General features: G+C 38.1%; 1 protein-coding gene across 4 annotated transcripts in view; it reads right to left on the bottom strand.

Moving 5' to 3' along the window:
• NRP2 (neuropilin 2) overlaps positions 1–15,359 on the bottom strand; it is a 207,475-nt gene that overhangs the window by 38,676 nt on the left and 153,440 nt on the right. For 2 of the 4 annotated variants that reach the window (XM_070933220.1, XM_070933223.1), the window contains exons 13-14: positions 7,418–7,680; positions 4,157–4,253 (exon numbers count right to left, since the gene is read on the bottom strand). In XM_070933220.1, coding sequence (XP_070789321.1) covers positions 4,157–4,253; positions 7,418–7,680 — 360 coding nt within the window. Of the gene's footprint in view, positions 1–4,156; positions 4,254–7,417; positions 7,684–15,359 lie in introns of all 4 variants that reach the window. The other 2 variants (XM_070933219.1, XM_070933221.1) reach the window with 1 other exon arrangement.

Here is a 15,359-nt window from a genome sequence, read left to right on the forward strand (position 1 = left end):
GGATAAAATGGATTAACCTTATGGATACCACCATGGCTCCCTGAGAGAAGACCTTCAGTTGCATACATTAAATATTAATATACTATATTGATTCATAGCTTGGTTCCATTTGATACGGTGAACATTTGTAATAACTCCTATAACACAGTACATGCTAAATGCCACCAACAATGGTGGTGTGCCTTTTTTGAGGAATAACACAAGACATAGGCAGGGAAGCAAAGGAAATCCTTCTTCCTTTCCCCATGCATCTCTCTTGTTTTGAAACTGCAGATAAGTGATTCCTTCAAGTTTTAAAAATGAGGTAATAAAATTACTGGAGTGGTAAGCAGGGGACATTACACATCATTAATGTTAAAGATTAAGAGTAAGGTGGATGTAAGATGGGAGGATATGATAACAGATTTCATATATTGGAAAGCTTCCCCAGAAGGGAAGGGAAGGGAAGGGAAGGGAAGGGAAGGGAAGGAAAGGGAAGGGAAGGGAAGGGAAGGAAAGGAAAGGAAAGGAAAGGAAAGGAAAGGAAAGGAAAGGAAAGGAAAGGAAAGGAAAGGAAAGGAAAGGAAAGGAAAGGAAAAGAACTTAAGATGTCATTTCATAATGGGTATCAGGAAGTACTTTCTAAAGCACAATCTATTATGTATGGCAATGTCTGTTTATGAAGGTTTCAAGCAGGGATCCTAATTATATCTCTCCTAATTAGAGATGGTTAGAGATATTGCTTTTTATTCTTCCCCAAAATAGGAATAATGTGATTTTTAGTGTTATATCACAAACTCCATTTATATGCAGGGTTTTTTTTATCACTTTAATCACTCAAGGCCACCCATCTCATGGTAGTGATTCTGGATAGCAAACAGAGAATAAAAACAATTTTCAAAAAATCTGCAACAACAAATACAATTGTTCGGTCCCAAATCCAGCATATATGAGCTGAGTTTAGCTTACAGATATAGATACTAGGTTTGACAAGTTTAAAAGAGGAGAAGGGGACTGCAGTTTCCTCCATCTAACCTTTCCCCAGCCTCACCCATTCTTTTTTTTTTAGTTCTCCCTTATAGGATTCCACAGCCTGAAAGAAATTCAGAATACTGAAACAGAAATAGATACTTAGCAGAAATAATATGTTACTAGCCCCTGGGGAGGGGAGAGTGGGAAGAAACGACCAATGTGTTTCACTGATTATTTTCCTGAAGAAAAAAGGAAAGGGCTTTTTTATTATTATTTTAGATGACTTCTGTATTACATTTGGAAATGGAGTCCCTTGGTATAACTATGGTTTCAATGGAGTGCTATGAAACTCTCAGCCAGTATAAAAAAGGAAAGTGACAGGTCTCTGAAAAAGAAAAATAGTAATATTGTGAGCTATTAGATGCTTTCCTCAAGTTGAAAAGGAATTTGATTACTTCTTTGGATTACAATTTTAAAACAGAAGCTTGTCAGTTTCTTTTTACAGTTCTGGTGTGTGTGTGTGTGATTATGTATGCACATGTATGTTTCAAATACTAAATGATTTAACAGAAACATCAGTGAAACATTTGAGCTTGACTTTTTTTTTCTTCTAGATATTGCCTTTAAAAATTATTATGAGAAGAAAATCCTGAGAGGCTGAGACAAATAAGAGCATTAGATGGGACACTTAATAATTAAAAATGGTGTAAAGAAAAGGATTAAACACTCATCATCTCAGTCCCAAGACTGACCATTACTTTTATTCCTTTAGAAATGCTCCAATTCATGGAACTGCAACTCCCCACATTACTCAACAAATCAAACAGCTATGCGAACAGCAAACCAATGTTAATCTGGGGAGGAAACATTCAAGCATGTCAATAATTCTACAGAACCAGGTTCTCAAAAGCTGGAAAGGACATGCATTTATTATAAACATGGAAATTGCATCTGGTATGTAAATGTGTAGAAGATTTCTAAGTCATTACCTACAATGGTAACAAACATTTACTTGCACTGCAATACTTAACTCCTAAGGAATACAATCGTGAGCAAGTTTTGTGTATTGGTTAAGGTGCCAGGCTCCAACTAAAGATATAAGAAACTACCTGTGGAATTGATTTTCTCGTCTGGTCTACCTAATGGGACTGAATTAAGAAGGTATCTATTTGACCATCTCCGAATGTTATCATGTTCTGGACTTTTAAAATGTTTCAGCTCATTTTGCTTAGGTAACAGATCATATAGATGGCTAATATTTGCTATCAAGGACAGTGTCTTTCCCAGGACTTCAATTACAGCTACCAAATCTGGGCTGCAAACCTACAAACAACCATTAGCTAGCAGCCAAGAAAAACACAAAAACTGAACACTGCTGCCTGAACACTGGTTGCCTGGAGTTTTACAGCCAAGATAAGATAGCCTTTCTTTAACTGATGATGTCAAAGATACGATCCGCCACTCCCAAGGTGCTCTACTACTGTCTTATTTCAGTGGTTGATAGCACAAACCACAGTGATACTAAAGATGACAACATGCATGGAATGTCTTACCATAAATTCTGTTATTAGTATTTGGTGTCATTAGTACGTGGACAAGTATTTGTGTGATGGGATCATTAATGCACCTGTCATTATTGCCCCAATTCAGGTGCCCACAATAGCAGAATAACTGGCATATTTTTAAGAGTTTAAAATATTACAATTTTATTTGCTGGCTTGTGAATGTGAGTTCTAATGTCACCACCCTTTTCTGGTAGATTATTTCCTATTAATAAGGGTTTCTAATGATCTCATCAGCCCTTTCTAAATATACAGTGCTGACTGATGACTAATTTTGGCTCTTGGATATTGTTTTTTGGTAACAAACTTATTATTATTATTATTATGAACAGTCCATGTCATTGCAGAGACACACATTAATCTCTGTATGGATAGGAAAAACCATCAGTACAGGCTTTCCCCAGGCACTCTTGCTCCCTGACTTCTTCCAGAAGGACAGAATAGGCTAAATGAATGGGTGAGACTTGCTTTAATGCAGCCAGGGTTCTGTCTGCTTAACAACCTTAAGATAAGATTGCCTGCAAAGATGATTGCTATGTGACCTCTTGGCCACAACTGTAGAAGAATCATTTGCACATAAGAACTATTGAACCAAGATGCTATTTGCTGCAGGGTAACCCATTCCTATTAATTTTGCCCCACTGCTCCTTGCTAGTCTGGAATTGAATAATATACATACTGCAGGGGGGAAGGGGGAGATACAGGTTGTCCTACATGGGACCATCATCCTACAACCACCCATGTGCACAACAATTGGCCTTCTGATTGTTTCTGGCCTATTCCACACTATTGGAGAGGGTCATGGGATTCTTAACGTCAAACCAAAAAAATTAAAAAATGAAAACTTCCTGTCATTCAGAAAATTTGAATAAAGGAAATCCTTCAGAGAGGAGTTATTCAAGCCTAGCCTTAGTTCTAATACACTGATTATATGAGCAAGACTTTTTGTCCATATGACAGGATGCATTCAATCAACTTATTTTTTTACCCACCTTGCTCAGTACAGAGTTTTTGTAAACTAGGTCTGAGTAATTTTTCTCCGGGAGGGGTGAGGGGGAACGACGACGACAAATGGAGATGGCACTTAGCAAAGCCATAGCCAATGCTTCTACATCCTTACTGAAAGCCAAGATCACCTGGTTTGCTTTGGTGTTAATTGGTAGATTGAATGCATGGCTTAGGAACTATATGAAGGCTGCTTCTCATGAAATAGGCACCCTAGGAAAGCCACTTGGAATTGGATCGGTACTAATAAAATAAAATACTCACTTCATATTTCCCAGCTAGCATTTGTTATAACAGTGAAAAGTGAATATCAGTGGCTAATTTGCATGCGCATGATCAACTTGCCATTGGAACAGTCATCACAGGCATGCAACTGCAAGCAGCCCTCAGATACTACTATTTTTGTATGAAAATGAACTATAAGGTAGAAAAAAACCCTACAATGCACTCAGTATCATCACAGCAGAAGTGCTATGATTCAGATAGATAGCTTTATACACTTTATATTTTGATAGTTGTTATGTGGGACAAGGAAAATTACATCAGAAATAAGAGTTCTCCCTCCTTCAACTTGTCAATTCTATTGTTTGCAGATGAGTTTTTGCTTCTTATTACAGATTAAATTTATCCTTACATACCCATGCAGTTCTCCAAAGAAGTATCAGTGCCTATTCGGACATCATCAATGGCAATGTCTCCTGAATGCCCATTGTTTATGGTGCCTTCAAATACAATCTAGGAGCGAAAATAGACAGAATAATAAATTCACAAACCACTCTTGCATATTTCAAAGAAAGGGATTAAAGTTATCAGATTTTCTTAGTATTTAGAAGTTTCCAACTGACAAAAAAGGTAGTAAAGCTCAAGAGAACCCTTGAAATGTATCCGTTATCACCAACTCCCCAAAAGTTAAATAGCTTTTTTTTTTTAACTTTAAAAGTTACTTGGAGTGGAAATAAATATTTGGCTGCCCACAATTCTTTTTGACCAAGCTTGAGGCTCAGCAATCTTCAGCTTCTTCTAATCCATTCCACCTCTCTTCACCTTTCTCCAGCTTTTGACATCCTACAGAAATTTAGTGCTTTATTGAAATCAGTGCCTTAATTAAATTTTACATTATTTCTCTGATAAGACACAAACCAGTGCAAAACATCATAGCTTTTCAGGGGCTAGTAAAAACTTTACCCTAACATAATCTAGTATTTGGTTCTAAAATTGCTCTTGTTTTAACAATTTCATATCATGTATTATTTATTCATTTATAATTTAATAATAATTCTAGACAATTTTCAGTTGTCTAGAAAACTGTCTAGAGTCCAGTAGATCTGAATAGTGGATAAATGGCATTAAACTAATAAGGAAATAAACTTCACTTGTTGATCTGGAAATACAGAACATGTGCATAAGCCTCAGATATGTTTATATCTGGTGGACAAACACCAGAGAATGTAATTTGTTTTCATTGTGGTTCTTCATCTTGGCTCCCCTCTCAGGTCCAGCTTGATTAATCTTCCAAGAAAGTAGCATGGAATTGGGAGTGTGGTGAGATGAAATCTATGTGCAGTTTCCATTAAGTTTGGGCTGTGATAAGACTCATGGAAACTGTCAAAAAAAGATCCCAAATAGCTGGCCTGGACTTTGGACCCTATCCAAGTACTGTTTTCTTACTGACTATGAATGAGTGGTTTGAACTCCATACTAATTTTGTACAAGAAACTGCAAAGAGAAGAAAGAAAACCAAGCAAACAAACTAAGAACTTCATTCTGTATTCCAGCTAATTTTGCAATATAGGCAAATATGCCTGTCAGGTTTCATTTCCACACTTTATTTTAAAACTGAGACTGGCATTTTCATCAAAATGCTTCAGTGTGGTGAAGGGAAACAGAATGCGGGTTAGTGAAAAGCAATAGAGTAGGCAGGGAACATTTCTGGATTGTTGGGAGCAGAAGCAAATACAAATTGAAAAGGAGTTTCTGACGTTATATTCATATCAAATTTAAATTGCTTTAATAATTATTTCTCTTCCTAAGAAATCCTGGATGCTGCTGCATATCTGTCAAGGTTAGACTACTAAACTCTGATAGAGAATTTAAAACATTCCACAAAGCAAAAATTGTAGGGATTTTCAGAGGGAGGAAACTGGGTGGTTAAATAGTTCAGATAGTCCTTGACCTACAACCACAATTGAGACCAGAATTTCCATTGCTAAGCAAGACAGTAGTTAAGTGAGTCATGCCCAATTTTACAACTTTTTTTGCCATGGTTGTTAAGCAGATCACTGAAGCTGTTAAGTGACTCATGTGGTCATTAAGTGAATCCAGCTTTCCCTATTGACCTTGCTTGTCAGAAGCCAAATGGGAATGTTGCCAATGGTGATCACATGACCATTTGCTGCAAGCATTGTAAATATATTTTGTTTGCCAAGCTCTCAAATTTTGATTACATGATTGTAGGGATACTGCAATGGTTGTAAGTGTCGGACCGGTCATAAATCACTTATTTCAGTGCCATTGTAACTTTAAATGGTTGCTAAATGAATGGTTCTAAATCAAGGACTATCTGTATAAAACAATTTCAGATTACAATGCAAGCTTTCATCATAACTAGCATTCTTCTTCCAACAAGCAATTGGGGGTAAGTTTCAATCCTGGATTGCAAAAATGATTAAAGCATCAGGCTAGAAACCAGGAGACCATATGCTCTAGTTTTGCTTTAGGCATGAAGCCTGCAGAGCCGGTCACTCTCTCTCTCAGTCCTAGGAAGAAGGTAAGAGCAAACTCTAAACGCTTCGCTAAAAAAACCTGCAGGGACTTGTCCAGACAGTCACCATGAGTCAGAAAGTTACTCTAAGGCAGTGGTTCTCAACCTGTGATCTGCAGACCCCTGGGGGGCTGTGATGTCATCACAAGGGGTCCACGAAGGCTTCATGCCGTCTAGTGCTTTAAATCTTGGTGGTCTGTGGCCACGATCTGTGACCACAAAAGGTATTTAAAAGAGGTCTGTGGTGAAGAAAAGGTTGAGAACCACTGCTCTAAGGCATTTATCTTTCTAATTATCTATCTGCCTGCCTCTACCTATTCCAAGGGCATCTGCAAGGTGCTGATAAATCAGCCAGCATATTGGCCATGACTGCATGATGCATGTCAAAAAGGAGTGGGGTATTGATTAAATGTTTTGGCTGCCATCTTGATTTTTTTGACCCATTCAGAATTTATACACAGCTGCCCTCTATTGCTTAAAATGTCTGGAAACACGTGGCCCACTTTGGAGCTTTTGTCATAATCGCTCCCTTCCCCCCTACAACGAGGTGTGCAATTTCTTTCCGTGTTTCTCCAGTGTGGACTCCAGGCTCTTAAATAATTATAGCACCAACAATCTAGGCAAACTCTTAAATTCCTGCTGCCTCCAATATGCACTCACATTTACCGGTACTTCTTACATGTTTGCTTGACAAGCTACAGGATCATCATTCAAGAGAAAATAGGGGAGGGAAAAACAATCACAAAAGGTAGAGCTACCAGATCTGGGTTGCAAACATCTCAGTGATTGCAAAAAGCAGAAAATACATAGAGAAAACTCTATCTTTTTGTTGCCTTCTGCTGGTGATCTTGATTTTTGCAGTCCACGTCTAGCAAGAAGCAGAGAATCTTTTAAGGATGTAAATGAAAATAAAATAAACCCAGAGCTAAGCTATATATACAATAGGCAAAATCCATGTACCAAATACACTGTTGTTCAGTTACTATAGCAACATGGAAAACAAAATGAAAGAAGGAAAGCTTCTTATGAACAATATTTTCTTTTCTTTTTTTAATGACAAACGAAACATGGTCTCTTGAAATCTGGGAGATGAACGTGCAGTGATGCTCAATCTCAATCCACACCTTAACATGCTCACCTGATATTCTGTATCATAACTAGGCAGAAGAATCCGGCCTTCTCTCCACTCCTCCCCTTGGTCTTCCCTGATGATCCACAGTGGTTTGTTTTCATGCGTTGCCTCCCGCCACACCTGTAGCATAGTCCCAGTCCCTCCAGAGAGCTGGTACCAAAACATCAGGCACACAGCACTCCTGGGCAAGAAGACAGTGGGACTGATCAGCCGAGCATGTTGTCCTTCTCTTCTTGCGCTGCTTTGCAACCTCAAATAACTCTTGCCATCTGCTGAAGAAGATTAATCCTAATTAGAATTTGCAATAGATATGGCAATCTATGGTTATTAGCTCTAGCTAATGAGAAATTCAACCATGAATAGCAAGAAAGTACATGGTTCATAATTTCAGCATGATGTAGAAAAAGAGGTCACTCATTTCCTGTCCTTCTCCACACTGCTATAACATGAGGAGAAAACTTAACACTTAAATGTCAGATGAAGGAAGCATGCATTTTAAATAAAGCATTGGGTATTCTCCAAAAATTACTGTGTTTAGACTATTAGAAGAAGAAACTGCTTTCGCAGGAACCTGCTTACTCATTAAGATATCCTAGAAAAACTTATTTTTGCATCCTACTTTATTTAATTATTCATTTCTTAGTGATAGCACCAGATTTAGGATTTTCTTCATTTGGGACCTTCCTTTTGGCTCTTAGCCTTTTGCAGATGTTTAAAACCATCTCATTTCAAAGTCATTTTTTCTAAAAAGAAGAATATTGTTAATTTTGGAAGACCTACAACTCATCCTCCACTCCTCCAACCCCCATATTTCAGTCTATTGAACTGCCCGGTATCATTTGATCTTGGCAGTACAGAAATACCTGTAACAAAAGAAAATATTTTTGTGTTTGTCCCTAATCATTTTAGTTTTTTTCTTCTATATCATTTACATACTTTTGCATTTACTTTCATTTAATTCTAATCAGGGGTGGGCTTCAAAAATTTTAGCAAGGGGTTCTCTGCCTGGTTACTGGGTGGGTGTGGCCATGGTGGAAGTGGCCTAGTCAGTCTCCTGCACCACGGCCGGGGGTGGGGGCATTTTTGCCCTTCCCTGGCTCTGGAGGTTTTTTTCGAGCCTCCGGGAGGGCAAAAATGCCTTCCTGAACTTCTGGTAGGCCCATTTTTTGCTCTCCCCGAGCCTCCGTGTGCGCCCTGCACTTACCTGCATCCAAAACGAGCCATGTGGGGACTCCTAGGAGGGGCGGGGTGGAGTGGGTGGGGCCAGTCAGAAGTGGGATTTGGAGGTTCTCCAAACTGCACAGAATCTTAGCTAGAGATTCTCCCGAACCTCTGCGAACCCCCAGCAGCCCACCCCTGACTCTAACCCTAACATAATCTTGTATTTCAGTATTCTCTCAATACCACATTGAAAGTTTACTGCTAAAAAGTGGTCTATCAATTAATGAAAACATTACACATAAAAGAGATAATAGACAATAATTCCTCCAAAACTACCAATGCATATGCTGGCTTGATCATTGATGCCATGCAAAACATCTTTACTGACTTCTTGCTTGGGAATAAGGCCACTATGAAGCCTTCTTGCTTATTCATCGCAATCCTGCAAGGTTATTTACACTTTTGCTGAATCACAAGCATATTTTCATGGGATTTACACATTGGGAAAATTTCATCTGGTAAATATTTGCTTCTCATATGCATATCTTTAAAAAATATGCTATTAATTTTCTACAGAGAGAAGTTTAATCATGTGTGTAAGTTTATGACAGTTAATATATTTGTAGAATATTGATAATAGAGTATACACTAAAGACTGAATCCCAGGCATATTTTCATAGGAAAATGCCCCAATGTGTACAACAGGTTGCACTATTTAGATCATACTTATACGAGAGAAAATATTTGAGAAATGATAGCCCTGTACCTGAAGAATGAACCAAAGAAAATAATATGGAGCTGTGCAGCCCTTCAGATATGAAACCGAAAAAGTACCTGAGAGCATGTGGGGACATGAATGTGACTCTTCTTTCTCAAAGGCCTTCAGACAAATTTGTTGCACATCCCTACTAAACTATACACAAATCCTTGTTAGGAAGTCTAATTTTATGAAGAGAGGCACCCACCAGATGGGTAGAAAGATAGGACATTGTCCTGGCTGAGACAGAGAAGTAAGGTGGCTATCTATTTCACCAACAGCCATAAACACAAAAACCTCCTGATCAAGACACTTGAAAAGCTAAAGACAAATGATTGACATAATTAGGACAAGTGAAAGTGCTATAATTGGCAAGGAAAATTTACTCTGTAATCATGACATTATCAGTGCGTGTGCATGTGTATGCACATGTTCATATTTCTGTCTTTTATTTGCTACTCTGTTTTTAAGGTAGACACTTGTGAGCACTTGCTTGTCATTCACTATGCTGACATTACAACCAGTGAAGAGAGGTTCCCCCAGCCACCTCTTAATAAGCAATAAATACTTCACAATCTGGACTAGCAGAAAATTTAACTGACGGTTCTGCTCCTGCTTCCTCCTCCTCTTTATATTTGCAAAGATTAATCCTCAACTTCAAATAGCAAGATGAAGCTGCTATTGGGGATCTAAGCAAAATAATTCAAACCTAGTAACAGATGCCAACAGCAAAGGTGACTAATTTGAGTTGAAAAAAAAAATTCAGTCTCTCGGGGCCCTTCCCAACTTTTACCTAAGTAGAGCAGAAACATGCCCTAGCAACATTTTTTTCTTCCAAGCCCACATGACATTGCTTTCATCTTGTTCTCAGACCTTGACTGTTACAAGCTTAAGATGCCCTTAGCTATACCAGTATTAAAAATAAAAAATAAAAAAGTATTTTCTCCTTATCTGTTCCCAAGGTTAGAATCAAAACACACAAAATCTATTGGACTTTGCTAGCCATTATTTTGAAAGGAAGTAAGGAAATACAGTGACCTGAAACAGAGGTAACAGAAGCAGGATAAGAATCAGCAGTGAGGTCTGCAAATTTGATACAGGTATCATTTTCGGTCAATTCAAAAATGGATGGACTGCACCAACTCAGTAATGGAGAAAGACCTTCCAGTAGCATTGTGGAAGTTAGGAATGTGTGTGTTATCTGTGATTTGTTTTCTCCAAACACTCTACCTCCTCTTCAATAGGCCGAAATTAGAGTAATGGAGAGTAAATAGCTATATGTTTGGTTGCCCTGAGGCAAATACTCAACCTTCCAACCCCAAATCCATGTTAATAAAAGTGGACTAGCTTTGGGATTTTAGTTTTTAAACAATGGTTAGAGTGGGAAGAAAAAAAGAAATCTGGGTTGGTTTGCTGATGTTTTAGAGTGAGAGTAAGCTTTCACATTATCCAGTACAAACAGCCTGGTAATAATGCAAACCCTAAAACAAAATTAATGGAAGAGAATAGCTTCTAGATGTTTTTGCCCTGTACAGGCAGGAGAAAGAGAATATTGTTTTCACTATAAATAGAACTTACATTTGATACTCAGCACTCACTGGAACTATTTCATAATGGCTTTATAGCTTTGCTACAATAAACCTACTTATCTGAGGGTTTGTGTTTTTGGGCAGGCAGTCTTGAACTTTTTACCTTGCTGTTGAAGGAAGCCTGACAGTTACTGTATTGTGTATGAATGCTGTATCCACCTATGTCATGCTAATGTTGATCTCAGGATGTATTTAACAAACCAAAAAGCTATTCGTGTGGATTTTGTTGCTACTTTATAGGAAGAGTACTGACTTATGTGTTTTATTTATTAATGTAATCAATGTATATAGGCACTCACTTACCACACAATTCAGTACAATGTACATAATTAATAAACTGTAATAAATTTAATTAAAACACATAATAAAAGAAGGCATAAAATGTAGACCAAGCCAGAAAATACTATATAACATGTAAAGTGCTGAGAAAATCCGATCCAATGGTCATTCCATGCACAAACCCAATGCTGAAGAAAAAAAAAAACAAACCTTAATGCCTTTCAAAAAAACCAGACAGGGTCAGAGTCAGCTGGATTTCAGGGAGGAGGCTGTTACGAAGGCAGGAGCAGCAACAGAGAAGGCCTGTCTCCTAACTCCTGCCAGAGAGCAATGCCCAAGCAAGGAGACCTGGAACATAGCAAACCTGTCAGAACCTGCTGGATGGGCAGAAATAATCAAAATAGAGTCCTAAGCCTGGCCCTGTGTTGCTTTACCGATAATCTGCTAGTACATTTAATTAATTGTTGGTATTATTAGCAGAGTAGTACTAGAAGATGTTTCTTTTGTTTTGCTGTGGTAATGTTGCTGAATGCTACTCATGCAATGCCAGCTCCCATTTTGCAGCTTACAAAATGTATACTTTTGAAAACATTTAAAGAAATCTCCTGTCATGGCAGCAGTTAGGTTAGTATACTTGGGAGGTGTTAACGACCAGCTAATTTAAAAAATAAAAAAACTGATGAGATGATTGCCCTATATCTGGGGTGTCAAACTCGATTTCATTGAGGGCTGCATCAGGGTTGTTTGACTTCGGGGGGATGGGGTTGAGTGGGTGTGGCTGGGGTGGGCATGGCCAGAGTGGGCATGACCAGCTCGACATCCTGTAGCCCTCTGCCAGGGAAAATGTAGCCCAGGAAAATGGGCTCCGTTTTCACTGGCAGAGAGCTGCAGGAGGCTGTCGCAGCCAAAAACGGAGCCTGGGAGGGCCATGTGTGGCCCTTGTGAGCTTTGTTTTTTCTGGCAGAGGCACACAGTCCAGTCCTTCACTGTTTCCAGGGTGGCCTTGTGGGCCAGATCTAAGCACCCTGCGGGCCAGATGTGGCCCGCGGGCTTTGAGTTTGACACCCCTGTCCTATATGCTTAATGCAGCATTTCTGAGTGAGAACAGAATTCTCTGTTCTATTGACTACTCAAAGTATTCTTTGCAATGTCTTTTAATCAACTCTCTTTTACCATTCTTTCTGCAATTATTATTATTTATTATTGGCTGGTACTAGTACAATCTACTTGTACTCTTACTATTGTGACCTTGAGATGAAACAAGAGAGAGAGGGAAAGGATGAGAATTCTAATTCCCATTGAATTCTCATTATTTTCTATAGATAGAAGACTTGAAACATTTCAAGTTCTTTTACATGAGAGGATATTCACTGTTTTTTTGTGTGTGTGTTCCATCAAAGCACAACCAAACTGAAGGTTCCAATGGAATGTTCTATGTAAGCTGCTTTGTTTTGAATAAAAAACAAACCAAATCTTCACTTTGTGCAAAACTCCAATTGTAAGCCTACTTTCTTATTGCATGATGGAATGTAAAGGGCAATTCACAATATTTCTAATTTAATAATATGGCTCAAAGATTGTAGAATTCCTTGTGACTGATTTAATTAGGTCACAAGGAATTGCAAATCAGCTTTCCCCCCAGAAAGCTAGGAAATTCAAGATTCATACAGTTTATTTGTTTTATTTAAATATGTATATCAATATACCTGGAAGGTCCACTTAGGCCAACATATCTAACCCCATGCTAAGTGCAAGAATCCAAATTAAAGTTCCCAATTCTACATCCCAACTCCAGTAGAAGAGAATACACTGAAAAACAGTCCACGCAATCCAAGTGACAACCCAGTCTCCCAAAAGAAGAGCTGCATAAGAACATTATTCAAATAGGTACAAGGGCACTGCAGCAACCAGGGATGAAATGCTACTGGTTCAGGCCAGTTCATCCAAACCGGTAGTAAAAAAAAGCTACTGGTTAGCCAAACAGATAGTAAAAAAATGCTTTAAAAAGTAAAAAAAAAAAAGTTCTGACGATAACGCATCGCTCAGCTGATCTTCGGAACTTTTTTTTTCTTTTTAAGCATTTTTTTTACTACCAGTTCTCCGGAACCAGTAATTAAAAATGCTTTAAAAAGTTAAAAAAAAAGAGCAGGAAATCCAAAAGCGTGCGTTTGGTGCGGACTGTGTGCATGTGTGCACGACATGCATCTGGCATGAGCTGTGCATGTGTGCATGTCGTGCATGGGGAGAGAACCGGTGGTGACCAGTGGAGGATTTCACCACTGGCAGCAACCCAGAACACCAGAAAAAGGAAAAGGACTGCCTCCAACAAAATGGATATTGACACAACTTTATCAAAAAGTATTAGACCACTCAACCCACTACAGCACAATCAACACAAGCTATGAAGGGATAACACTACCATACTTTAAAAATATCTCAGAAACAGAAAGAGATTCCATGTGCATTACAATCATGCAGCATCATGGCATCACCACAGGACACAAAGCAACTAAAGTGCTGTAAAACATCTTAAGTAAACAAAAAGACCCATAGAAATAAACCACATTTACACGCCATTCAAGGGACAATAAAAAAGCTAGGAAGGAAATAGAAAGACCAGAACACATCCTCTCCAGCAGCCTACACCCAGATAAATAGGGATTAATACTAGCAAGCAGAAAACAAGCAAGCAGAAAACAATACCCTAACAGGGAGCAAATTCCACATTTGCTAGGACTGATGATGTTAACTGGTTTGGTAATGAAATCTGAAAGCAAACCACCAAGGTCAGAGAACACCTAGAACTCCATTAAGTATCTCTGAGAAACTTCAACAGAATTTCTAGGGCATTTCACAAAGCATAAGTATTTATTTTTATTTATTTATATATCAAACTTCTTAATTGCCCATCTCCCTCAGAGAAGGATTCTACGTAAATATACAAATAGCTCAGATCTTGGGCAGAGGCAAATTCTTTAAACATAAACATTCATTTTCACTTGTCAATCAAGTCATTTTAAGGTCTTGTATTTCACTGGCATTTTTACACCCTCTACATAATAGGGGCTCACATGACTGAATATTCCTCTAAACGTACATATACCAAATCCCACTGCAAAAAGCAAACCAAGCCTAAATACCCACAACAATCTAGATATTAGGGAAGGAAGTTCCAACTTTGTTATGGTCCTTTTAGAAGCTCATTTTTCACGTTCAAGGAACATTTAAATCTAAACTGCCACCGTGTATTGTACACTGATACAATAAAGAGATATTTAAAAATACACCAGAAAGGAGTGAAAATTCCTCAATTTTCCTGGGTAACTGTCTGTATTATCCAAACACTAAAAGATGCTTCCAAGGTTTACATATACCGTACTAGAAACAAGACAATACAAATATGGGTGTCCTGGAAGCCTGTTGAAAAGAATAAGAGTCATTGTAGTATACGCAACCAGCCATATCCTGGATTGTAGCTATTTCCACTAACAAACAACAGCATTCTTACTAAATTAGTACTGAACCCTGGAAAGCTATTAGACAACATAAATATTTTCTTATCTTAAATGACCTGATATATGTTCTAGTGGCCAAATTCAAAATGGTGACAGCTATTTTTATGTAATGTTATCTTTTTAAATATCTGAAAATTATTGTGTTAGCCTTTCTGTTTTTATTTGCTTTATAAGACAATATTTAACTTCTTCAAACTATCCTTTACAGGAATATCCTATGTTTTAAATGCTATTGTATCTCTCCAGTTATCTCAATTATTCATTTACTTTGCTTGTCTATGGTGAATTTGGGACAAGCCTAGCAGCGAAGACTTTATATCTTCCTGCAATTATTGCCTAGTGTGCAGAAATGTATAGTGAAGATGCTGAAGGGTCTAGACTTTCTAAGTAGTCTACATCCATTCAGCAAATTATATTTTCAGCGAAACTCACCTGGATAGTACCACAAAAAACTATGTGGAAAAACATTTATTCATCTAAATGTTCTACATTCTGCTAAATGATCTATTAAATGTACAGTGCTTAAACTGGACTCATTTCAAGATGAAAGTGATGCCACATAACTATACCTACTTGAGTTAGCCGGATACCTCACACTGGCCTTTCTATCACCCTGCTTTCCATAATTCCCTGCCTTCAAAAGTGAG

This window comes from Pituophis catenifer, unplaced genomic scaffold, assembly GCF_029215685.1.
Source record: "Pituophis catenifer annectens isolate HBS135680 unplaced genomic scaffold, rPitCat1.0.hap2 SCAF_1, whole genome shotgun sequence".
Lineage (NCBI taxonomy): Eukaryota > Metazoa > Chordata > Lepidosauria > Squamata > Colubridae > Pituophis > Pituophis catenifer.